This window comes from Vigna umbellata, chromosome 3 (assembly GCF_029865625.1).
Source record: "Vigna umbellata cultivar VRB3 chromosome 3, Vumbellata_1.0, whole genome shotgun sequence".
Classification (NCBI taxonomy): domain Eukaryota; kingdom Viridiplantae; phylum Streptophyta; class Magnoliopsida; order Fabales; family Fabaceae; genus Vigna; species Vigna umbellata.
Genome location: NC_142167.1, coordinates 7,740,354 through 7,767,616, shown reverse-complemented (window position 1 = coordinate 7,767,616; position 27,263 = coordinate 7,740,354). Strand labels below are relative to the sequence as shown.

The 27,263-nt window shown below is 33.3% G+C and overlaps 2 protein-coding genes and 2 long non-coding RNA genes across 4 annotated transcripts; 1 reads left to right on the top strand and 3 right to left on the bottom strand.

The window, feature by feature from the left end:
• Positions 1 to 880: 880 nt before the first annotated feature.
• LOC124825998 (UDP-glycosyltransferase 88F5-like) lies at positions 881 to 4,781 on the bottom strand. Its single transcript, XM_088109355.1, has 2 exons — positions 3,985 to 4,781; positions 881 to 2,187 (listed from the first exon to the last, which is right to left on the bottom strand). The coding sequence occupies exons 1-2, from the start codon at positions 4,739 to 4,741 to the stop codon at positions 1,508 to 1,510; spliced, it is 1,437 nt and encodes a 478-aa protein (XP_087965481.1). The 5' UTR covers positions 4,742 to 4,781; the 3' UTR covers positions 881 to 1,507.
• A 3,885-nt stretch (positions 4,782 to 8,666) lies between these two features.
• On the bottom strand, positions 8,667 to 11,518 carry LOC148201530 (uncharacterized). Its single transcript, XR_015784775.1, has 2 exons — positions 10,247 to 11,518; positions 8,667 to 8,910 (listed from the first exon to the last, which is right to left on the bottom strand). It is a non-coding gene; the product is annotated as an uncharacterized LOC148201530 (long non-coding RNA).
• Positions 11,519 to 17,533: 6,015 nt separating this feature from the next.
• On the bottom strand, positions 17,534 to 21,687 carry LOC124825995 (UDP-glycosyltransferase 88F5-like). Its single transcript, XM_088111081.1, has 2 exons — positions 20,915 to 21,687; positions 17,534 to 18,355 (listed from the first exon to the last, which is right to left on the bottom strand). The coding sequence occupies exons 1-2, from the start codon at positions 21,669 to 21,671 to the stop codon at positions 17,682 to 17,684; spliced, it is 1,431 nt and encodes a 476-aa protein (XP_087967207.1). The 5' UTR covers positions 21,672 to 21,687; the 3' UTR covers positions 17,534 to 17,681.
• A 1,462-nt stretch (positions 21,688 to 23,149) lies between these two features.
• Positions 23,150 to 23,886, top strand: LOC148201529 (uncharacterized). The gene is made up of 2 exons (XR_015784722.1): positions 23,150 to 23,361; positions 23,455 to 23,886. It is a non-coding gene; the product is annotated as an uncharacterized LOC148201529 (long non-coding RNA).
• The last annotated feature ends 3,377 nt before the right edge of the window (positions 23,887 to 27,263 follow it).

Below are 27,263 nucleotides of genomic sequence, written 5' to 3'. Positions count from 1 at the left end.
AGTGTGGAGTGCCCAGGTTGTTTGTGGAGAAAGTGAGGGGGAGCCTAGATAGCTCAATAGAGCATGTAGATAGCTCAAATAAATTAGTGGACAAAGTGAAGCTTAGATAGCTTAATGGTGCATTTGTACAACTCAGATAGCTTGAACATGTACGAAGATGAGCTCGTTATCCAAAGGTTAGAGCTTGCAAGAGGAATTTTGCAACAAAAAATTAACAATAAAGTTAGAGACAATATAGAGTTCCGGGCAAGCTCAGAGAGAAGAAAGCAGGCTTTGCAAAAATAGTGCCTAGAATTTGAACAAGAAGTGTTAAGTTTGCAAGAGCAGTTGCATGTCGAGAAGTGTCTTAGAGTTGCATTGGAGGTGGTGTAAATTGAGAAGTGACAACTTAAAATGATAATGACTTTGGTGTGAAGAAAATGTGGGAATTGTCAAATCTCTTAAAAAGAGCTCGACCTATTGAGAAAAATCAATAAATGACAATTTGATCACAAAGACATTAAAGAACTCGGTTAGAAACAAGTCGACCAAGGTTAAGAAGAAGTCAACCAAAGTAAAAAATAAGTCGACCACAATGAAAGCAAAGTACAAGTCGATTAAAGTGAATAACCTAAATATTAATAAAAGAAGCAAGCTCGGTGTGGGATGCACATGACAAAATTGAGATGTAGAAAAAAATGATGAAAGACAAAATAAACATTTAAGTTTATTGGAAGATTTTGTTGGATAAACTTAACTCATTATAGTTTCAAGTTATTATATTAATTGTTTTAGAAGATTGCAAAGGTTAAGAGTGCTTCTTGTGATGACTAAACCTTGGAATCGAGTTCATTAATTGTAGTAGTTATAATTAATGTATATATGTAGTTGAAGGACCATGTCAAAGAGCTTATAAAGATAGTTCATGTACTACTCAATACAAAATAAAACAAGTCATAACAGAGAAAGTGGTTATCCAGAAAGACTTGTTTGTCCATATAAATAACACACTCTTTCTTTGTGGAATTGTGGAAAGTATGAGAATAGCTCGAGAATGGCGATGTCGGAAGTGAAAAAGTAATAGACTGATATTCCTATTGAAGAAGATACTTTCATTAAGAAGTCGATTATAAAGGTTTTTACAGGGATGGTTTTGTAGATTTGAGAGAAGGTGGTGGCTACATGATGGGTGCTGCAATTCATAAAGTTCATGACTTTGGTGACGAAGCTGACGATGGCGGAGACGGTGGATGGTGGGGTGTGAAGGAGGTTGAGGAAAGAGATGGAAAGATGAGAGGTGGAGATATGGTGGATGGAAGCATTCATGGTGGTGTGATCAAGGAAGCAATTGGAGATAATGATGGAGTACTGGTGTTTGGAGAATCACCATGGAAACAATGTTACCTCTTAATAGGGCTGGATACAACACTAATGTTTCTTATTTTATTTTGGTTGATTGAAGTGGCTGTGTGAAACCTAATTTCTAGATGGTGAATACAACACAAATCGATCCAAGTCTACAACACTACTATGAAGTGAATGAAGTCCACGAATGAAGTAAGTTTGCAAGTGCCGTTGTGGAAGATCCAAATTGTGCAACAGCAGCCATAGCCATTTGTTTGAGCTTGAAGCTTCTCTCTCTGATCTCTTTCGTCTCCATCACTTCCCTCACTCTCTTCTCTACTTCCTCTGCACTCACAAACCCATCTTCTACCCTCTGATTCACGCCAACAGCCACCTTCATCTCTCCCACCATCACCTCCCTGTTCACGTGCTGCTCTGCGTACAGTGGCCATGCAACCATCGGCACCCCCGCCACCACCCCTTCCAACACCGAGTTCCACCCGCAGTGACTCACAAACCCCCCCACCGACTCGTGACTCAGTACCTCCACTTGTGGTGCCCAGGCCTCCACCACCATTCCTCGATCCTTGGTCCTCTCCAGAAACCCATCTGGCAACACGGAAGCCAAGTCGAATGCATCCCCTGGCTTTGCTGCTTCCTTATTCTGCTTTGCTCCCTCCTCTTCTAATGGCCTTTTCACTACCCATAAGAATCTCTTCCCACTCTTCTCTAACCCTTTCGCTATCTCTTTCAACTGTGACACCGAGAACGATCCCCTGCTTCCAAAACACAGAAACACCACGCTTCTGCTCGGTTGTTCCTCCAGCCATCGCAGACATTCCTTGCTATCACTTCCTTCTGCATCTGATTTCGTACAAACCAAAACAATAAAAGTTCACACTCACTGTATCACACAGAAATTCATGCTGTACCAAAACATACTAAGAGCTCTTGACAACACATTAGATTCTGCCTCCCAAACAAGACATTGTCGTTCTTATTTCAACCTCAACTTTCAATTTACTTTTATACTACACTTAAATTTTGATTTTTCATTTTATTATAAATAAGATAAAAAGTTTTCATCTAACTTAATGAAATAAAGTAGTTTACGTTTACTTGTCTTATGTTATTTTTTGGCCAATTTGAAAAATGAAAGGAATAATAAATAATTTTATGTTGTGTAGTCATTTATGTTTTAACGAACTAAACACACCCTTAAATATGTGAAATAAGTAATGAAATCTATTTAAGAATTTGTTTCATATTAAAGCATTTGAGTAAAATATTAATTAAGTTATTTAACTAATAGAAGTAAAGCTTATAGTTTCTAAATAAATAAATAAATATGATTTTTCTAATTAACTGTGTTATGTTTTTTTGTCACACAATGTTATAGAATAAATTTAAACTATTTATCCTCTTAAACTTTAAATGTTAGTTAAACTAAAATATAAAGTTTAACACAAAAAAATTGATATTTTTATATTAAAAGGATTATGTTTATTTATATTTTTAAAATTTAAATAGTAAAATATATCAAAATTTAAAATAAAAAATTTCATTTTTACTTTCCAAATTTAAAAACTAAGAATATATTTAATTCCAAATTTGTCACATCTCACTAGATAATGAAAGATATGAAAATATCTTTTAATCGTGAAAATTGCCCACACTCTTTGAAAAGTAAACTAAACGACAAACAAATATGTTTCCTATATTTTGGAATGATTAAAATATCTTATTTGAGATTTGGTCAACAAAATGCATCTTAATAATTAGATCTTTAATATTTGTTTAAGAAATAATGTGTTAATTATTTATGTTTGACAACATATTTAGCATCTCATCTTCAATTTTGTTAGTTTTAAGAATTAATGTGTAAATGTTACACTTTGAAATGCCAAAGAATATCATCCATGATTTTAGTGATTAATATCATAAAATAGGGAAAATCATTATAATAGACATTAAACTATCATAAAATTATATGCAAAGCAGTTAAGGTTAAAACCACGTTGACCGAATCCTAATAAAACATTGTCAACCAAATACCTAATACCAATTTATATATATATATATATATAATATATATATATATATATATATATATATATAATGACAGCATATTTTATTACTTAGTAATATCATTATTTAATAAGTTTTATTATTTATATACTCACATGTTTATTATTACACTTTTCTAGTATATTGAATATGTGTTGATGTTTACTGATTTTATATAGACAAAGTTAAGTTTTATAACTCACTACTATTTTCAACCATTTTCAATAACTTTTAGTTCAATAATTTTATTACCAAAGTTAGTATTGAAAGAAAAATTATATTTTTTAAAAAATTTTACAAAATTATTTGATATTCATTTAATATTTTATCAAGATTAATAAAATATAATTTTTAAATATATAAATATAAATTATTCAATTATTCTTTAAAATATATTATTTTATTAGTAAAATATGATTTTTAAATATATAAATGTAATTATTCAAAAATTTGTAAAAATAAAATATAATTTATCCCGTAAGTTAAAAAAATAGAATAATTAACTTCAAATTTACCGCTTAAGCATAAATCGAATGAAATTATGACAACTTAAAGTCAACTAAAACTAAGGTAAACTACCGCAAGAAAGCCAACCTGATTGTTGGGGCTCCGCGATGAGTGGTCCGATGTAGTAAAGACGAGGCGCATGGGTTGCGTCTGGGAAACACGAGCCCTGCGCGACGGCGTTAACTGCCGCAGGCTCAAGCTCTTCAAACGAGTTAACTATAATCCCACGCGCCTTCGGTAGGAGCGTGCAAAAGTCCAGCATGTCCCAGTACGCAAGGTCGTCCCTGTCCAAGATGGGTTGCGGCAGTTCCACCGCCTTCAACGGCGCGTTTCCCGGCACTCGCAGTTCGACCCCGACCATATCCTTAAACGACACGCTGCACTCTTGGTGGAGTTTCGGAAAGTAGGAATATAGAGCGAGAATGGCGGCGCCGGAAGTGAAGAAGAAGTACACTGGGATTCCCATTGAAGAGGCTGATTCCATGGTGGAGGCGCAGAAGAGGTCGATTACAAAGGCTTTAACGATGGCGGTTTTGGAGATATGAGTGAGGGTGGTGGCTACGTGGGGGGCGTTTCTTTTGAGGAAGCTGAAGCCTTTGGCGCCGAAGCTAACAGCGGTTGTAAAGGTGGCGGGGGTGGTGGGAGGGAGGCGGAGGAAGGAGATGGAGGAGTGGAGAGCGGAGATTCGGCGGATGTAGTCGTCGATGGAGGGGTGGTCGTAGAAGCCGGTGGTGAGGAGGACGGTGATGGAGAAACGGGGCGGTTGGATGAGCTTGGCAAGTTCAACCATGCCTACGATGTGCCCTATGCCTGCTGCTGGAAACATTACTATTGTTTCTTCCATTTTTTAAGGTTCTGTGTGTCTGTGTGTGAGAGATCCTTCATTCAATGGTTTTTATAGCATAATTTGTTTTAATTTTCTTTATTTTAAACATTTAAAAAACAAGTTAATATAAATATAATTTTTTTTCTCATAAATTAATGATAATAACTACCAGATGACATAAATAAATAATTCTTCAGATCTAACACACAGTGATGAAGAAAAAAATAATGAGTGGTTGTAGTGGCACGTCAATGGTCAAATTCGATATTAATTCATTTTAAAATTAAACTTTTAATAAAAAATAAATTATTTAACTCATTGTGTGTGTCTTTTTCCCATTCTAGAATTATATGATAGTATAGTAGGTTGGAGGTGTTTATGCATACCATTTGACCATTTTCAGCCACTCGCAAACATTATTATTTATTATTTATGATAAGGTACTATATTATTATTATTACTCTTTATTTTATTGATATTATTTAATATTATATTATAAATTTTATAACATTTTTATTCTAAAGATCGTAATGTTTAAAGGTCCTGAAATACATTGGTAATTTTAGAAAATAGGCACTTTCGTTCATATTCGTTACGTTATTGTAAAGATTCAAACTTTCTAATAATTTTAGGGAAAACGACAACGATTTTTTTTTTTTCATAGGCAGCGGTTTCCGAACCGAGACATATCCAGTTTTGTCTCGGTTTGGAACCGAGACATAAAAGTGAAGGATTTTGCCTCGGTTCAAAGTTAACAGAAGCAATAGGCTTTTTTTAATTCTTTTTTCGCAGGACTTTATGCCTTGATTCCCTTTGAACCAAGACAGTATGTCTAACTCTACTGCTTCGGTTCGAACCTGAACCGAGGTAATAGGGTCTTCTTTTACTTTTTTTTCTTCTTTCGCAAACCATTATGCCTTGGTTGGGGCCTGAACCGATGCCATAAGTGGCTTTTCTGCCTCGCTTATGGTCACAACTGAGGCATATTCCACTGCTTTGTTTTTAAGAACAGGTCTGTTTCTGCAACAGTCCCAACTACAGAAACAGACCTGCATATAATTTTACAGCCAAAACAGTCTAGAACAATCTAGAAGCATATGTTTTGAATAAAAATTATATTAAAATATAAATACATTCAATGTAATTATAAATCAACTTCTTAAAGCATAAATCAATCGAATGTAATCATAAATCAACTTTGAAGCATAAATCAATCCAATTTACAAAATTAAACTAATAATAATGTACAAAAGCATAAAACAACTTAGAAGCATAAACTTAGAACTTAATATATCCTAATATCTACTACATACTATTATATAAGTGAATTATATATTTAGTCAGTGTTTTTCTCACGAGTTTAAGTGACTTCTCTAGAATTGGAGCAGCCATATTGAATCTCTGCATAAAAAGCAATGATTTCAATTAGTGTATATGAAATCTAAACTATAGAGAAAATAAAATTCAAACCTAAATATTACCGTTTGCAATCCACTGGTGTAATGTGCACAAATAGTGGTCATCATCCAAAACATGACGTAGTAACCACATTCATATCACCATGTTTGTCTATTACACTACAATATATCATCATAATTAGAAAATCTTAAGTAACATCATTGGAATGGTACAAAATGTAACAAAGTATGGACTAAAATACCAAACCTTAAGGGAAACCCATGCAAGCTTTTTAGTTGTAGCAGTAGATCTCTCAGATAACATCATATATGTTGCAAGAGAAGTATTAAAAAAATGTTTTAGCATACATTTATATAACAAAGAAAGTTTAAACATTGAGGTTCTTACCAATCTACTACATGTCTAAGAGGGCTGGGAGGAGACTTGTGCAATGAACAAAACCAGACAACAGTGTTCTCCAGTATGGAGATCACAAATAGCTGCCGATGACGCCTGAAATTGGTAATAACTTAATTGTCATATACCAAAATTAATAAATGAAACTTTAAAGTTAACAAACTTCACTTACCCAAGTATATAAGGGAGAAAATATATCTCCTTCCCCGTATCAAAGCAAGTGGTGATGTATGTTTGGATATCATCAAATTTATTTCTTTCATGAGTCATATTGGGGTCAATGAACTCATATACATCATTGAACCCCTTCTTGTTACTGACATCAAAGATATACCTAAAATGAAGAAATAATATGATATAAGTAATTTGATAAAAAAAGTTATTACTCTTCTTAAACTGTCCAACCGGACAATTCAAAATTCAATACTTGTAAATTATTATTACCATCTCCTCTCTTTTCATTTGTAAAAAGTATATTTGTTCAAAAAAATCTCGAGATAGTAAATCATTTTTGTATTGAATCTCAAACGAGAAACTAAGGCTAATTCACAACAATAATATATATTCAAGCAAACAAATACTTACATATACAACATGCAATATATTCAAACAAACAATATATTGAAGCAAACAAGTTCATATTAAAAGGAAAATTTTAAGAATAAGAACCTGGGAGCGTGAAAGCCGATCAACTATCGAGAATGTCCGTGTATAAAACCTCAGCACAACAATATAATATCTAGACAAAAACAAACAACACATTAGTTAGTTTCATGATTTCTAACCTTCAAATTTATTTCATTACCAAATCAACCAATTTAATCCAAACAATTCAAAATTATATTCCTTAATTTCTATACTCTAATTCAAAATTATATATCAAGTTTCATCATCATCCAATTCAATCCTAACAATTCAAAATTATATAAACCTAATTCAAAATTATACAAACCTAAATATTATATAAACCAATTAATACAAATTATATAGCACAAATTATAATTAAAAAACTTACCAGGAAGAAGAAGACGACACGACAAAAATGAACGCCATGGAGGAAGGGGGCGGAGCAGCGGGGCACCGTGCAGCGGAGGCGGAGTAGCAAGGGCGGTGCAACCACGGGGCGGTTCACCAAGGGCGGTGCAGCGGACAACATGGGCTGGTGCAGTGACGAAATGGAGGCCGAGGCTTCCCACCAAGTGCGAGAATGGCGGCACCGATGCGAGGGAGGCACCAACTAAACGCGAGCAATGGAAGAACGACAATGGCGGACAAAGCGCGAGCAATGAAGGCACCCACTAAACTAGAAGCGAGGGAGCGAGAGCGAGAACAATGGTGAAAAAGTCTTTTGCGCGAGAGAGGAAGAACAGTTGTTTCTCGAGGAAGATTGAAATGAAACACTATAGGTTAAGTTTTTTTGACGCAGCGGGGTTAAGAGGTAAGCAATACTACCTCGGTTCTACGCTCAGCCGAAGTAATACACACATATATGCCTCGGTTCTACTCTCCACTGAGGCGTATAGTCCTCAGAAAAGAATATAAAAAAATATGAAATGGTTATACGGCTCGGTTCCCGCCTAAACTGAGGCATAAACATAGTTTCGCACCGGTTCTGAATGAACCGAAGCCATAGGCTCTACGCAGACTTCAAATTTCAGACCTGTTAGGTGGATAGGTGGGCTTTTAGGCATCGGTTGTAGTACCAACCGAGGTATAAACACTGTTTTGCACCGGTTCTAAATGAACCAAAGCCATAGGCTCTACGTAAACTTCAAATTTCAGCTCTGTCAGGTGGACAGGTGTGCTTTTAGGCATCAGTTGTAGTATCAACCCACTACAAAAAAGAAGGGCATCACCGAAGGCCAGGAGTCCTCGGAAACAGCCCAAAACCGTCGGTAAAAGGTAATTACAGATGGCTTATCGACGACCAAAGAGCCATCGGTAAATCCCTTGTCGCTAACATTTACCGAGGGCTTCCGCCCTTCGGTAATTACCGAAGGGAAAAAGCCTTCGGTAACGACCAAAGGACAAAGGCAAACTAAGAAAATCGTCCAGGTAAATCAAAACACACACCGTTGGAACATTATATTTTTTAAAAGACAAGAAAAAATATATCAGAGAAGGAAAATGCATGAATTTAAACACTTCTTTATAAAATAAAAATTAAAGAATGAGATTCAGGGCCAAAAATAGAAGTACAACTGACTAAGGTCTAAAACAAAGGGTGCCTTATGTGGCAGCAATCTCAAAACTAAACATCTACATAAAAATGTAAGAAGAAAATGCCCTAATGCCCTCAGCTGCTTGGATTGGTCTATTTGATCTAAAGCCACAACCCCTTCCACGATATCCACCCCTGCCACAGCCACGACCTGCAACAAAATTTAATTACAATTGTTAAATAAAATTAAATGCAATTTATTAGTTAACTTAATATAGTTAACTTAATGTCAGTCACAATAACAAAAAATATTGTTACATAGAGCATCTCAATAAGCTTAAAAATCAAAAGGTGCTGGGTGAAATATTTCCCCTTCCCTATCAGCAATATTGGCAGCAAAAATATCATCTACTGAGGCGAAAACAGAAAACATGTTCAGGGGGAAGGATTCATCCACTTGATCAATTCATACATAACACACAAAGAAAGCTAAATTTTACACAATATTTTAATACCACTTCAACATTATTTTAATACACTGTATACCTGCAATCATATACCATAACAACGGCACCATTAGTTTATAACCAATAATTTAGTCCCTTTCAATAGAAGATATATGATCAATAAAACAGAGTGACAAAGAGATCAGATCCATTTAATTATCACATAAGGCATTATTAGTACTTACTAACTATCCTGCAGCAAACAGAAAATGGTTAAAGATGTTATACTTATTTTGAGCTTATTTAAGCTTCCATTTAATCCAAGATTTTTTTAAAGTTTTGAGAGAGTTTATGAAAATAAGCAAAAGTGAAATAAGTTTATCCCATAATCTAAAATCAACAGTAAGAAGAAGGTAAATGATTTTAACTTTCTCTAAAAGGTTATTTTAACTAATACGTAAATACATTTTATCGTATAATAATGTTCTTTCATTCTTAATTTTTCCCTATCAATACTTTTGGAAAAAATTATCCAAACATGATCATATTCAATGTCCCCAAACATGATCAAATACCTCAATTCATTTTATCATATTTTACATAAGACTTCATTATTCATTAAGTTGTTTACCCCAAACTGTAATTTTTCTTTGATTAATACACGAAATTATTTCATGAATTTACAAGAATCAATCAATCTAATCTCGGAAACAATAAAATGTTATTTTAACCCTTGAGCCAATCTTTTGTCAGTTCACCAATAAAAATAATATTTTTGTAGTTAAAAATTGATGGGTTCTAGTAATTCTGAGACTAATTTGGTGGTTTTCAGAATCTCAAGTGGTATTTAATTGCAAATGCTCACAGGGACAAATTGACACAAAAGCAAACACATCATAATAGCACAGGATAAACTAAAAATATAGCTACTAGCAATTCCTCCAGACTTAACGTTATCAATTCAACCCTCAAACATAGGTGACACAAATAAGTAACTAGCGGACGCAACTAATGGAGGAATCTGATTCTTTCTTATGCATAACGAGAGAGGAAAAACAAAAAGAAAACAGTTAGAAAATGGAAATGAAGAGGAAGCCTAACCTTGAGAGAGAAATTGAGGGCCACAGAAGAAATTGAAGCCTAAGCCTTAAATCTGCGACTCCCACACCGCCCATCAACGCCCCAGCCACCAGATCGCGCTGGAAATTCTTCACACCACAATTGAACACCTTATCTTTGCAAAGTTTCAATCTTTTCCCCTCTAAGTCATCTTCCTCTGCGCTCATGCTTCGATTCCCTGCCACCGCCTCTACAACTCACTAACTTTGCTCAAAAGGGAACACACCCATCAATATCATCTTTTTTTTTCTTAGAGAAAACCCAATTCGGAGCAATTTATATCACTCTAGAACCAAGCTTATCCCTTTGTGGAATTGGGTCAATTTTTTGGTAGTGAGAGAGAAAGCAAAGTAAAAATGCGGAAAGATGAAAAAGAGTTTATTTGTAGAGATGGTAGCCTGCACAACGGGCACGACACGTGGAGGTTGAGCCACGACGTGATGCAATCGGCAGGAAGAGGTGTTTGCAGGGCAACTGTTTGGCCTCAGCGTCGAGGAAAATTTGGTCTTTGCACATAGCGGAGAAAACGACGCCGTTGGGGTCGAGCGCGGAAAGGAGTGAGGGTGTGACGTTGACAGAGGGGAGAGGGCGGGGTTTGGCGGAGAGGGGCTTGGAGGAGAGGAGTAAGAGCGCGTCCTGGAAAACGTCAAAGAGGGGTGATTCGGCTTCGTTTTGGGAGAAGGGAGAGTCCATCAGTTCGAGGAAGGAGGTATGGCAGTGGGGACAATGGAGAGGCGAGGGAAGGAGCGTGAGGGACACACTCATATCGCATTCGTGGCACCAGTAGGTCTTCGCTTTTGGCTCCGCCGCCGTCGCCATCGAAGGTGTTTCCCTCTGCGAATGATTATGAACTTAAAAGGGAGGCACCCTCCACGATTGCACGAACCCGCTCAACCACCGAAAATGCTCGCGCTCTTCACAACACCGCTATGCCAACAGAAGATGGAAGGGACCGATGATGCGCAAACAAAAGGAAACCAAACGAAGGAAGATAAATTTGGGAGGTAACCAAACGAAGGAGGATAAATTTGGGGGTACCCTCACATGCCCTTAGATTTCAATTTCGGGGGAAGAGAAGAGAGAAATTTGGGGAAAGGGAACTGCTGAAATTGCAAATGAGCGAGAATACCCAAAATTTAGGTTAAGTCATCGGTCACAATACCGAAGGTTCATATCTGTCGATAAATTACGGCATATCGCAAATTACCGAAGGACACTTTGTCGTCTGTAATTATCCACTAGTAATAAACAAATGCGTTTCTTGTATTGACCGAGGTAATATGCCTTATATGCTTTAGTTTCTCTTGAACCGAAACGTATAATTTCGTTTAAACTACAAAGTTCTCACCACGTTTTGATAGACTTCGGTTTCATCTAAACCGAAGCCTATAAACCGAGTTAAAAAGCAATTTTTTACTAGTGAGTCTTTTGCCCCTATATTCCATTTTTCAAGAAATACGCAATAAGTTCCTCAATTTACTCATATTCTGTCACCTATAATAAGATCCACTCAAATGCGATAAAGAATAATTCATATATACTCAAAATAAATATTAGTACCTAATTTATATTTTAAAAAAATAAATAAAGATTATAAATTTATAAAATATATTAATAAAAAGAAAACAACAAAAATTATTCAAAAGGTATTTATTATTGTTCATTTACAATTTCGTTGAAACTAATGACATTTATCATAATTATTGTTAATACGTTAATATTTTATACAGTAAATGTATTTTTTACTATTTCAAGACGATAAGATTTAATAAATTTTGTTAAATTGTACTTTTTAATAAATATATTGAGTCAAATAATTAAATAAATAATTTTCTCATATAAAAAGTTTTTTATATTGCAGGCAAAGATATTTATGCTAAAAGATAATTTGCATTTTTTTTAGTTGTCACACAGAAAAATACTATTAGGTAGAATAAATTATATCATCTGACATGTTAGAAAAATAAAAATATTCTTATAGAAGTAATCTTAACAAGTAGTATGTTGAAGAATATATAAAAATATTCTGATAGGATGAGTTTTGTATGATTTTTGAGTTTTACTAGTGAAATTCTAAAATATAAGGTCTGCGATGAAAATGAGGGTTTGAGGTCTGTTATTGGGTTTATTGTGACTTGTTTCATAACCTTAGTTTACAAAATTCTGGTTTATAATTTGTAAAAGTGATTTAAAGTGCTTTGAGTTGTTGAATTAGTCTGGTTTAGTTTCTACCAAATGAGCAAGGTGGTACTTTATTTTCATCTATAAATATATTTTCGTATCAACTTTAGTGTTAAAGATCTCAAAATTTGTCACTAGACAGGTTGAAGGTGCACCAAAATCAGAAAAATTAGTTTGTTGTCAAAAACTAACAAGAATAATTGATTATCTCACTTTATAATCAATTATTCCAGTGAGAAGGTCATTATTTCTTCAAAGATCTCGGGAATAATCGATTACCACATATGATAATCGATTATTGCAGTCTAAAAATCATTTTTGCATGAATTCTCTCTAGAATAATCGATTATCAGGTGTGATAATCGCTTATCTCTAAAAAAACTTAAAATTTAGTTTTTGTTGGGGTGTCCTGTATGCAGATTGGTTTCTTATGTTTTATACTTTATTTGTTTCTTGTGGATGAAAATATAATGATAATGTAAAGATTGTATAGTAATATCAATGAAAATTTTATAAGATTTTATGCATGAAGTTATGTTTGTTTCCAAGTATGGTTTGGAAAGAGTTTCTAGAGTGAAATTCTTAATGGTTGCTTCAAGTATTGTATATACGTATGAATGTATGAAGCTAAGTATTGGGGTTTATTCTGAAACTCTAATGATCATTAATTCTTAAGTAAAGAGGGATGACGCATGTGGAGAGTAGTTGGAGATCCTAGCATAGGGGCTTTACCTTGGCCAAAGACAATTGTAAAGGACCAACCTTGTGTGACAACTTGAGATGGGCCAGTAGTATTATCACTACAAGTGCATAAACTACCATAGTTCGACATTCATACTGTATCCAGATGAGTCAAGTCTACGTTGATTAAATGTATAGCATGTGTGAGTATTTTGACTTGGAAATTATGATTGGTGTTGATGTATTCATTATTATAGGATAATTTTGTTTGCACTAGCTTACCCTTTTTGTTTGTGTTTTGTTGTATGTTTTTGTGTTTTGTGGTCTTCGCTATGATCATCTGGTGGGTGTAAGCAGAAGGTGACGATGTCACGATTAAGCAAGCTTTGGATGGTGATATGGCAGAAGTTTAGTTCTTTTTAGAATAGTTGTTTTGTATATAATTTTGGTTTAGGAGTTTGTATATAAAGTTGATTTTATAGTTAGGTATTAATGATTGTAATGAAATTTTGTATTTACTACTTGTTAACTGTTCTACTTTATTGATTATGTAATAGTTCCCTTATAATATTAATACTATTTAAATGGGATGTTAATGTAACAAGTCAACTAAGGTTAAGAAGAAGTCAACCAAAACAAAAAACAAGTTGACCACAATGAAAGCAAATTACAAGTCTGCTAAATTGAATAACATGACTATTAATGAAAGGAGCAAACTCGGTGTGGGATGCATATGACAAAGTCATAATGTAGGAAAGAAGGATGAAATACAAAATAAGCATTCAAGTTTACGAGGAGATTTTGTTGATAAACTTAAATATGGACAGTTGCAAGTTGTTATATTAATTGTCTTAGAAGATTGCAAAGGTTAACAAGATAGTATATGCTTCCTTGTAGTATTAGTTATTGTTTGCTAAGGCGTGGAGTTCATCATGCATAGCTTGAGTCCACTGAGGTATTTTAGATGCTTCCTTGTAGGTGCGAGGTTTAGTGGTAGATGAAATGAAGAAGATCGTGTGCCTGAAATCAGAGGATAGCCTGTCATAAGAAAGAAAATTAGTAATAGGATATATAGTGATGTTATTAGTTTGGAATATGTAGGAAGACATTTGGGCCGAGTGGAACGGCTTAAGGTGTCAACATGCTCAATTATATTAGAGACATCATCATTGGAGGCGTTAGTTAGGGGAGGGTCAGTAGTGTTTGGGATGCTAGTGGTGTCATTTGTACTGGTGACAATATCACTAGCAACATCAGTATCAGTGGCAGTAGGCAAAAAAAATTATTACTAGAAATATTAATATCATCATAATTATGACTATAATTGTGAGGAATAGGCAAAGAAAGAGAGTTAGAATAAAAATTATTGTGTGAATGAGAAGTATATGGAAAGTAATTTTCATGAAACAACACATGGCAAGATATATCAATCTTATTTGTAAGTTAAGGAACTGATAACCTTTGGTGTGCTGTTGGAAACCAAAGAAAATGCCAGGAACAACCCTTGCATCAATTTTTTTCCTATGAGCAGTCAAAGTGCTAATATAGCATAAATAGCCAAAAACACGCAGAGTAGAAATATCATACAATTTCCCATATACTTTTTCATATGGAGTAGCATCATCAAGTAACGGTGTAGGCATGCAATTGATTAGTAAAGTAGCATGTTCAGCAGCAAAGCACTAAAAAATAGTAGGCAAATTAGCTTGAAACAAGAGGGACCAAGTGACATTTAACAAATGTTGGTGTTTACACTCAATATGTCATTTTGATGAGGGGTTTCATTACATGTGGTTTGATGGTTAATAAGGGAGAAAAAACTATGCATAGCAAATTCAATGCCATTATCAGTGTGGATGGTTTTGATAGTGGTAGAAAACTGGTTTTCTATGCTTGTTATAAAATCAGTGATAAATATTTTAACAACAGATTTGTCAGTCATTGGTATTAGGCAAGTATAACAAGAAAAATCATCCATAATGGTGAGAAAATATTTGAAACCACGCATGGAAAGAATATTATAGGGACCCATATATCAATGTGAATAAGATCAAAGATTTGCATGGTTTTAGAAGTATTATTAGAGAAAGTTAACTTTCTTTGTTTAGCACGACGGAAAGCATCACATATGTATGTGGGATTATGAACAATGAATGAGTATTTGAGTTTCAAACTATTCAATATAATATCGGAAGGATGTTCTAATCTAAGAGGCCATAGGCTAGTATTGTTTACAACATTGGCAAAATTTGCAATAAAAGTAAGTATGTTCAAAAAAGAATCTAAGATGTACTAGCCACCAATGAGTTTAGTTATAGAAATCTTCTCTTTGGTTTGAATGTCTTGTATAGTACAACCATGAAAGGAAAAAGTTAGTTCATGGTTCAATTGAGATATGTAGATAAGATTAAAAGAGAATTGTGAAACATAAAGGACATTTGAGAGTTGGATCTTATTGTTAAGAATATCAGTGCCAGAATACTCAGAGTAAACAATAGTACCATTAGGTAAAGCAATTTGAATAGGTTTGATTCTTTTATAGGATGAAAAGTTTCGTAGAGCAATACTTATATGGTATGTTGCTCCAGAATCAAGGATCCATTTTGGTTTTAGGGTATTTGGAAGTAAGAGTAGGTAAGATATTACCTAAAAGAGGTTGGTTTGTCGAAGCATATCCAATCTGGTAAATTATAGCAGAAGTGGAAGCATCATTCAGATTGTGGCCTTTGAAGAGCTCTACAAGAACTTGAAATTATTGTGGTGTGAGGCGTATGTGATCAACACTATTAGAATTGTTATCTTTGGCATTCCCATTCTCTTATTGGATAGAGGTATGGTGAATCTAGGTAGGTTTATTATAGAACTTATGCCTTAGAGGATAATTGTGCTTCTTATAGAACCCCCATTGTATGACCGTTTTTGTTGCAATGAGTGCAATGTTTTTTGTCAGTCGGTGTGCTTTTGAAGCCTTTATCTTGATTAGGGAAGTCATTCTTGCGGTAGCAAACAACTTCATTGTGCCCATATTTTCCATAATAACTACAAGTAGTGAAAGAGGTGCAAGTGGTGGCAGTACCAGTATCCTGAGTCTTAGCCGCAATAATCAAATCTCCACTAGACAATTGTCTTTCTTGTTATGCCACCAATGAGAAAACCTTGGTAATGTTTGGAATAGGGTCCAAGAGAAGCACATGCAAGGTAACATTAGTAAATTGATCATTTAATCCTCGTAAAAATATCGTAACTTGGTCTTATTGCTTTCTTTGTTTCACAACAGTCAAGACTTGACAACCACAATTAGGTTTACAGATACAAAGAGGTTTTGGGCAGAAATTTTTTATCTCATCCCAAAGAATGCGAAGTTTAATGAAATACTCAGAAATGGTAAGGTCACCTTGATGTAGAGTAGCAATGTCAAGTTAAAGGCTAGAAATGCAAGAGAGACTTCCTTGAGAAAATCTATTCTTTAGGTCATTCTAGATCTCCAATGCTTTGTTCATCCATATGGGGCTTTGTCTAATGGATGTGGAAATAGAGTGAACGATCTGAGACAACCATGTTGTTTCCATGATTCCAAACGGCATGTATTGGCATGTCCTTTTCAGGTGGACAGACATTGCCAAGCACAAATTCTATCTTGCTTTAGGCTCTAAGAGAAGTTAACACGGAGTGACTCCAAGAGTGATAATTTGTATCATCGAGAACTGGTGAAACAAAAGCAACAGCTGAATTCTCGGTGGGATGAAGGTATAGATAATTGTGGACAAAGTTGTCTTCTTCCATGACTGAAGCAAGAATAAGAAAGAAAGAGCCATGAGAAAGGGAGAAGAGTAAGCAGAGCTGCGTAGTAGAGCTCTTCAAAAGAAGAGATCTGATACCATCACAAGATAATAGATGAAATCCATAGCGCAAAGAACATTCAAGAAAGGTTTAATGTCTCTCTAGGTTCCTATTTTCGCCCAGAATCTCAAATATGTCCTTTTCTTTTTCGGCGTCTCAATTGGGTCCTTATTTTTGTAAAATTGAATCAAATAAAGGCTTTCCGTCAAATTGATCAAACGCCGTTAAGGAGGGTGTGACGTGGCATGCTGACAGTGTAATTTTTAATTACGTTAGCATGCTCACGTGGCATGCTGACACCCTAGTGGTCGGTCTGATGGTCGGTCACTCGATCTGATGGTCGGCCACTCGATCTGGTAGTTGACCACCCACCAAGCCGACCATCCAGTCGACCGACCGACCACTAAACTGAGTGGCCAACCACCAGGCCGGGTTACGGGTAAGTATTACCCATGCCCGACCCGCGTTGCCATCCCTGCTACCCACTCATATTTTTATTAAAAGAAAGCAATCTTCCTGTTTTTTAATGTCTTTTAACGTTCATGTTCTAACATCATAAACCAGATATAAGATTGGTCAAACATAAAATTTATGGAGCCAATTATTTTAATAGATAGTTGAGCTCGTGTTTCATAATTTACTACGAATTTTAATTAAAAATTAAAGAAAAAAAAACTTCCTTGTTCATTGGATCTCCATTATGGAAGATATGATGCTAGAATGAAATCCACGAATGAAGTAAGTTTGCAAGTGCCGTTGTGGAAGATCCAAATTGTGCAACAGCAGCCATAGCCATTTGTTTGAGCTTGAAGCTTCTCTCTCTGATCTCTTTTGTCTCCATCACTTCCCTCACTCTCTTCTCTACTTCCTCTGCACTCACAAACCCATCTTCTACCCTCTGATTCACGCCAACAGCCACCTTCATCTCTCCCACCATCACCTCCCTGTTCACGTGCTGCTCTGCGTACAGTGGCCATGCAACCATCGGCACCCCCGCCACCACCCCTTCCAACACCGAGTTCCACCCGCAATGACTCACAAACCCCCCCACCGATTCACGACTCAGCACCTCCACTTGCGGGGCCCAGGCCTTGACCACCATGCCTCGATCCTTGGTCCTCTCCAGAAACCCGTCTGGCAACACTGGATTCAAGTCGAACTGATCTCCCCGTTTTGTTGCGTCCTCATCATGCTTTGCTCCCTCCTCTTCTAATGGTCTCTTCACTACCCATAAGAATCTCTTTCCACTCTTCTCTAACCCTTTCGCTATCTCTTTCAACTGTGACACCGAGAACGATCCTCTGCTTCCGAAACACAGAAACACCACGCTTCTGCTCGGTTGTTCCTCCAGCCATCGCAGACATTCCTTGTTGTCACTTCCTTCTGTATCTGATTTCGTACAAACCAAAACAATAAAAGTTCACACTCACACAGAAATTCATGCTGTACCAAAACATACCAAGAGCTCTTGACAACACATCAGATTCTGCCTCCCAAGACATTGCCATTCTTATTTCAACCTCAACTTTTCAATAATTTCCTATTTTTATACCGCATCTATACTACACGAGATTAAGATGAATAATTTTGATTTTTCATTTTATTATAAATAAGATAAAAAGTTTTCATCTAATGAATTAAAATAGTTTACGTTTACTTGTCTTATGTTATTTCGTGCCAATTTCAAAAATGAAACGAATTATAAATAATTTTATGTTGTGTAGTCATTTATGTTTTAATGAACCAAACAGACCCTTAAATATGTGAAATAAGTAATGAAATCTATTTAAGAAATTGTTTTAAATTAAAGCATTATAGTAAAATATTAATTAAGTTATTTAAATAATAAAAGTAAAGCTGACATCTGTTTAGTTTCTAAATTTTGATACAGTGTGATAGTTAAAAATTTAAAAATAAATAAATATGATTTTTCTAATAAACTGTTACGTTTTTTTTGTCACACAACGTTTTAAAATAAATTTAAACTACTTATCCTCTTAAACACTTTTCGGTTCAAATGTTAAACTGAAAAACTATTTAACAAAAAAATATGATATTTTTATATTAAAACTACTATATTTATTTTTTTTTAAAAAATAAATAATAAAATATTTTAAAATTTAAAATAACTAAAAAAATTATTTTTGCTTTCCAAATTTAAAAAATAAATTTAAGAACTAAGAATAAATTTAATTCCAAAAATTTATCAAATCTCATTAATGAAAGATATGAAAATATATTTTAATCGTTAAAATGGCCCACACTCTTTGAAAAGTAAGCCGAAGGACAAACAATATGTTTCCTATATTTTGGAATTATTAAAATATGTTATTTTGGAGACTTGGTCAACACATGCATAATTGGATCTTTAATATTTGTTTAAGAAATAACGTCTTAATTATTTAAATATTTTTAACCTTCAATTAGAATTCATAATATATCATTATATTGTTTTGTCAACTAAAATTTAATATATTTTAAAAAATTACATAAATTAGCAAACATATATATATATATATATATATATATATATATATATATATATATATATATATATATATATATATATATATATATATTTGAAGTTCTATTATTACTTATCATTATTAAAAGGTGATTCTAATGATTAATTATTAAAATATAATGAAATCATATTTTATTATTCATTAATTATCATTATTTAATAAATTTTATTATTTATATACTCACATGTTCATTGTTACACTTTTTTAATATATTGAATATGTGTTTATGTTTAGCGATTTTATATAGACAACCTTATGTTTTACAACTCACTACTATTTTCAGTAATTTTTAGTTAAATAATTTTATTCCCAAAGTTAGTATTGAAAGAAAATTTATATTTTTTAAAAAAATTTACAAAATTATTTCATATTCATTTAATATTTTATCAAGATTAATACTATATGATTTTTAAATATATAAATACAAATTATTCTATTATTATTTTAAATATATTATTTTATTAGTAAAATATGATTTTTAAATATATAAATGTAATTAGTCAACAATTTTTAAAAATAAAATATAATTTATCCCGTAAGTTTAAAAGATAGAATAATTAACTTCAAATTTAGCGTTTAAGCATAAATCGAATAAAATTATGACAACTTAAAGTCAACTAAAACTAAGGTAAACTACGGTAAACTAAGAAATAACGCGTTAATTATTTATATTTGACAACTTATTTAGCATCTCATCTTCAAGTTTATTAGTTTTAAGAATTAATGTGTAAATGTTACACTTTGAAATGCCAAAGAATATCATCCACGATTTTAGTGATTAATATTATAAAATAAGAAACATAATTATAAAACACATTAATTATCATAAAATTATATGCAAAACAGTTAAAGTTAAAACCACTTTGATCGAATGCTAATAAACCATTGTCAACCAAATACCTAATACCTTTTAACAGCATATTTTATTATTCATTAATTATCATTATTTCAAAAAATTTATTAGTTATATACTCACATGTTTATTATTACACTTTTCTAATATATTGAATATGGGTTTATTTTTTAGTGATTTCATATATCACAACTTTATGTTTCGCAACTCACTACTATTATATATTTTCAATCATTTTCATTAATTTTTAGTTAAATAATTTTATTCCCAAAGTTAGTATTGAAAGAAAATTTATATATTTTAAAAAATTTTACAAATTTATTTGATATTCATTAATTTAATATTTTATGGAGATTAATAAAATATAATATTTTAATATATAAATATAAATTATTCAATTATCATTTTAAATATATAATTTATTAGTAAAATATATTTTTAAAATATATAGATGTAATTATTCAACTATTTGTAAAAATAAAATATAATTTATCCCCGTAAATTAAAAAATAGAATAATTAACTGAAATTATGACAACTTAAAGTTAACTAAAACTTAAAGAAAGCCAACCTGATTGTTGGGGCTCCGCGATGAGTGGTCCGATGTAGTAAAGACGAGGCGCATGGGTTGCGTCTGGGAAACACGAGCCCTGCGCGACGGCGTTAACTGCCGCAGGCTCAAGCTCTTCAAACGAGTTAACTATAATCCCACGCGCCTTCGGTAGGAGCGTGCAAAAGTCCAGCATGTCCCAGTACGAAGGGTCGTCCCTGTCCAAGATGGGTTGCGGCAGTTCCACCGCCTTCAGCGGCGCGTTTCCCGGCACTCGCAGTTTCACCCCGACCATATCCTTAAACGACACGCTCCACTCCTGGTGGAGTTTCGGAAAGTAGGAGTATAGAGCGAGAATGGCGGCGCCGGAAGTGAAGAAGAAGTACACTGGGATTCCCATTGAAGAGGCTGATTCCATGGTGGAGGCGCAGAAGAGGTCGATTACAAAGGCTTTGACGATGGCGGTTTTGGAGATTTGAGTGAGGGTGGTGGCTACGTGGGGGGCGTTTCTTTTGAGGAAGCTGAAGTATTTGACGCCGAAGCTAACAGCAGTTGTAAAGGTGGCGGGGGTGGTGGAAGGAAGGCGGAGGAAGGAGATGGAGGAGTGGACGGCGGAGATTCGGCGGATGTAGTCGTCGATGGAGGGGTGGTCGAGGAAGCCGGTGTTGAGGAGGACGATGATGGAGAAACGGGGCGTTTGGATGAGCTTGGCAAGTTCAACCATGCCTACGATGTGCCCTATGCCTGCTGCTGGAAACATTACTATTGTTTCTTCCATTTTTTAAGGTTGTATGTGTGTGTGTGAAGTTTTTATAGCATAATTTGTTTTAATTTTCTTTATTTTAAACATTTAAAAAACAAGATATTATGAATATAACTTTTTCTCGTAAATTAATGATAATAACTATCAGTTGACATAAATAAATAATTCTTCAGAAAAAATAGTAAGTTGTTAGTACTGGCACGTCAATGGTCAAATTCGATATTAATTCATTTTAAAATTAAAGTTTTAATAAACAATAAATGATTTAACTCGGTGTGTGTTTTTTTCCATTCTAGAATTATTTGATATATGACATGATAATTGTTAAAAAACATTTTTCTTATTTGACCATTTTCAGCCACTCGCAAAGATGCAACATGGTCGCACCGTTTGAAATTGTAAATGAAGAATAATAAATACCTTTTGAATAATTTTTTCTGTTTTCTTTTTATTAATATATTTTATAAATTTATAATCTTTATTTTCTTTTTATTCATATAAATTTTGAGTATGTATGAATTACTCTTTATCGAATTTGAGTGTGGATCTTATTATAGGTGACAGAATCTGAATAAACTGAGTTACTTAATGTATATTTTTTAAAGACCGAAAGAGATTCATTTGTAAAAAAACTCATAATTAAATTATTACAAAATTTGAATTTTTACAAGTAAGAGAGAATAAATATGAATGAAAATATATTTTCTAAGAATATAAAATGTATTTATAGGACCTTCAAATATTAGAGGGTCTATGTAATAAAAATGTTATAAAATTGGTAATGTAATATTAAATAATATTAATAAAATAAAATTTTATCTTAAATAAGTAATAATAATAATATATCATAAAATATTATAATATAATAAAACCAATTAAATTTATCAGGGTCCGTGAATATTTTATACAGTAAACGTATTTTTTATTATTCCAAGACGATAAGATTTAATAAATTTTGTTAAACTGTATTTTTTAATAAACATATTGACTTGAGTCAGATAGTTAAATAAACAATTTTCTCATATAAAAAGTTTTCTGGCAAAGATATTTTAAAGTTGGTGCTAAAAAATAATTGGTTTAATTTTTTTTTTGAGTCCTTATACATAAATGTCTCCAATAGATATTTTATTAATTTATCTTAGGTCCTATTCATGTAAAATTTGGTAAATTGCATCTTTGCTGTTAATTTGAACTAAGAACATTAACATTTGAATCCATGGTACATTGAATTTGCAAATGTTAATCATGTGACATTGAAGTCGCATTACGTGGCATAATACCTAATGGCATTATTTTAAGTTTTAAAAAAGTAAAACTTAATTAAAAAAGAGGTCTTATGCTAAATGGGAGATTATTTAGAAAATTTTGTCACACATTATGTTCATTGTACGAAGGTAATTTTATGTTCATTGTACGAAGGTAATGAAATTAGAGTTTGAGAGGTTTTTGGTTTTGGTTCAAAATTGGGATCATTTAATTAAAGTAGTTGTTGATCGATAATATTAGGGTTTCGTAGATCGAAATTGTTCTTTTGCGACGTGGGTGTCTGCATTGCAAAAATCCCTTTCTAACCCAAAAATTAGGGTTTTTGAATTGGGGAAAACTTGCTCCTGTGCATTTTCACCCCTTTCATCTGCAACGGCACATGACAGCATAATGGTGTTTGTGTTCTAATCATGGCTTTCCCTATTGTGCGAAATTGCAGGTTCATGGCTCGAAGAAATTGTAGGTTCATTCCTGCAGGTTCAACTCGCAAAGAAGATGAACTCACGAACTGGGTTGTGTTTTCTTATTGCAGGTTTTGAATCGCGATTTGGGTGCTTGAAGATGATTGAGGACATGAATCTGATTCATGAGACGCGATTAGGGTTCACGACGGAGGATGTTTGAGTTTGATGTTTTTGGTTGGGGATTTTTCTGGGTTTATAGGTGAAGACGCAAATATGACGATTTGTGGTTCGAGGTGTGGTTGCTTGCGCGATTCTCTAGATTTGATGAAAGTTAAGCAAATCGCAGCGGTTCTCTGTGACCGCTTGCGGCAACTTTGCGATTTGGATGGTGGCGTAAGCATGTACAAGACTCAATCGGAGCAAATCGTGTTTCCTTTAATCACGTCGTCAATCTACTTCCTCCAACGAAACCCTAATCTTGTTGATGAGCAACTAATTTAATTGAATGAACTCCAATTTGGAACGAAAAGAAATAATCCACTCAAACTCTACTTTTGTGACTTGATTATGTGCAAATAATCTCTAATTTAGCATAATGTGTTTTATTTTAATTAAATTTTAGTTTTTTAAAACTTAAAATAACTAAATTCCATGTCATGCGACCTAACTCTACCACATGATTAAGATGTGCAAAGTTATCGTGTCACGTGACCACAATCTTAATGTTGTTTATTAAAGCAAGATAATTTGCTTTTTTAGTTATCATATAAAAAACACCATTAGGTAGAATAAATTATATCTGCAAGCATGTTAGAAAAATAAAAATATTCTTGTAGAAGTAATCTTGTCGACGAATATATAAAAATACTCTTCACTAATCTATTAAATTAGGGGAGGAATTAATGAAAATATTTTTATTTTCGAAGTATTTGTGTTTTGTATCTGTAAATTGGGGTTTGTTCATTTTAATTAGTTGTTACTATTAATTAAATTATATGGTTAATATTCACCCTTTGACTCATTAAATGTGTTAAGTCTTGAAGTGTGAGTTATATATAACACTTAATAGCAATTGTTTTTAACATCATGTTAGAGTCTATAACTTATTATCTTTCGTTTTCGATCTCTATAATTTAACCCAGTTATTTCTAACCAAATGTTTATAAACATTGTTTTCAAGTCAAATTGGTTGTTTTTATAACATATTTATTTTTACTAATTTAACTCAATTGCTTGTGGCCAAATTTATTCATGGATTATTTAAGTTTTGTTCCCAAAACTCTCAATCACTGAAAAAACATTAAAGCAATAGGGAATTGAAAGCTTTATAAATATTGTTATTCAAGTTGGTTAAATTAGTTTACAAATGTGGTTAAATGATGATTATATGAACTTGGACAACTAATTAAACTTCAAAATAAATGTTTATTAACTTTGGATTCCCAATTTTTATAATAATTTTGATTAAATTATACTTTGGAGAACAAGGTATTATAAAAGAATGTATGACATTTGAGTTGAAAAATAATTTGTTAAATTAATGTTTGAAACGTGGTTGAATATGTTATAAAGTTAGTTAAATGGTCATATAAATGTGGACAAGCACTTTGTAAGAGTCTGAAAATAATAAGGCTATTGGGTCTTATGTTGAGGCAGTCAGCCCATAAGCTAAGGACCCATGACCTTAGGAAGGGGTTTTCTAAAGATCAGAATTCCTTCATTTTGCCAGCTTTCTTTCTCTCTCTAAAACCCTTGTCCTAAAATTCTCTCTGTCTTCTCTCTAGATTTTCTCTTCACTGAACCGATCAAATTTTGATTTGAAGGTGTTTCCGCGCTCGCTGCACCAAGGGCTTCAGTTTGAACCGAACGTTTTTCCATTCCAACCAGTAAGTGTTTTTCCCTTTTCTTCAACCGTTCTTGAACCTAAGCCATGCAACTTGTTGGTTGCCTGTTACTGATAGTTTTTCCTTTAGTTTCTCTGTCCCTTCCAACTCTAAGAAATGTGCTCTGCACCAATTTTTGGTGGCTTATAGGTGCTGTCAAACTCGTCTCTGTGAGGAGGTACTGATAGAGCGCTCCTAGGAGTGGTACTGTTAAGCTTTCCAAGTAAGGAGAGCTAATTATTTTTGTATGAATTTATTTTATAAAACTATATGCATATGAATGTTGAACTGGTGTGCTATGTGAAACTGTTTTATGACTTTTATTGTATTGGGTGTTATAACTGAAACTGTGAAATTGTGCATGTTGTGATGTGATGAATTTAACTCTGTTTTGAATGAGTTTGTTGGCTGAAATTGATTTTGTTGGAAGGTCTGGAGTAAGGTTTCTATAATAGCATGTATATGGGTATTAAATAGATGTACAAGTACTGTTTAAGGTTGTTGTGAGAGGAAGTGAAAATATTGAAATTAGACATTTCAGATTTAAAGCATAAGAGAACATGGTAGATAATTTAAATAAATTAATTGTTAATTGTTGAGAGCCTTTCTTTGTTGGTAGGATAGAGGAACCTTAAAAACCTGAATTGGCACATCCTTGATCATAGAGCAGCCCTGGCATGGTCCAGTCAGTTGTGACTAGTCATATGTGCTGGCGTCGAAGGTGAGTTTGATGCGTTCAGACATCTGGGTCATCTCCGGTGACCGATTGGAGTAAAGAAAGATCTCTACTAGGATGAAAATAAAATAAAACAAGTTGATTGTAGATGCATAAAGTTATCATGTGTTAATTTCTAATCAATTATAATTTTAGGAAATCAGTCACTGTGTGTTTGAAATTTAAAGTAAGGATCCATATATATATATATATATATATATATATATATATATATATATATATATATATATATATATATATATATATATATATATATATATATATATATATATATATATATATATATATATATATATATATATATATATATATATATATATATATATATTAAAGTAAGGATAGTTGTTTCTTATATTGAAACGTGAGTGTTAATCAATAATTATATTACTTGTAGGTATGTATAAATTGATGTATTTTATGAGCTGTTATGGGTTAGTTGGAGCTGTTTGGTTCTTGGTATTGATTAACTTAGATTCAATTGTGGAGATGTTATTTTTATAATTTGTGAGTGATGAGTATTGTATATTGTTGAGATTGTGTATATGTTGATTGTGACAGAAAGTATATGATTATAAAGAGATGAAAGTATGATCTAAGTTGTAAATCAAGTTCCATCTGTGTAGGATCTCTTGGTGAGATCCTTAGTGTTTTAGAATGAAAGTAGGAGCTCAGTCTTGGGGGTCATTCTGAAACTTCAATGGCTAATTATACTCAAGTAGAGGGATTAATCCATGTGGTGAGGAGTAGCAGGAGGTCTTAGTCTTGGGGGCTTCCAGTATGCCTCAAGGCCCGGAACAGGCTAACCTCGTGAGTGTGGCAGGGTGGGGAACCCAAGTTTCATAAGTCACTACGAGTGCAGGACCCGCCATAGCTCGACTATCATTCTAAAGTTCAGACGAGTCAAGTCTAGAAGATAACATGTTAGGATGTATGCCTTAAACTGCTTTGATTTAAGTTAACACTTGTATGTTATGTGTTTGATATGATGCATGCTTTTATATAATTAGCTCACCCTTGCTTGTTTGTGTGCTTGTTGTATGTGTTTTCTTTTTGCAATGATCATCCACTTGGATGTGAGCAGAGGAAGATGAGGTTTCTTTTGAGGCAACATTGGAGAGAAATGAAGATGATGATGCAGCTTAGACTGACTAGGAATTCTTACTTCTCTTATGTCATTTTAAAGAACCTTGTTATGTTTTAAGTTTCAAATTTTTGGCATATTTTGGAATACTCTAGTGCTTGAAGTTTTAATTTCTTAGTAAATTCTGGAATACTGTAATCCTATAATACTTTAAGTACATCTCTTAACTGCTTTCTA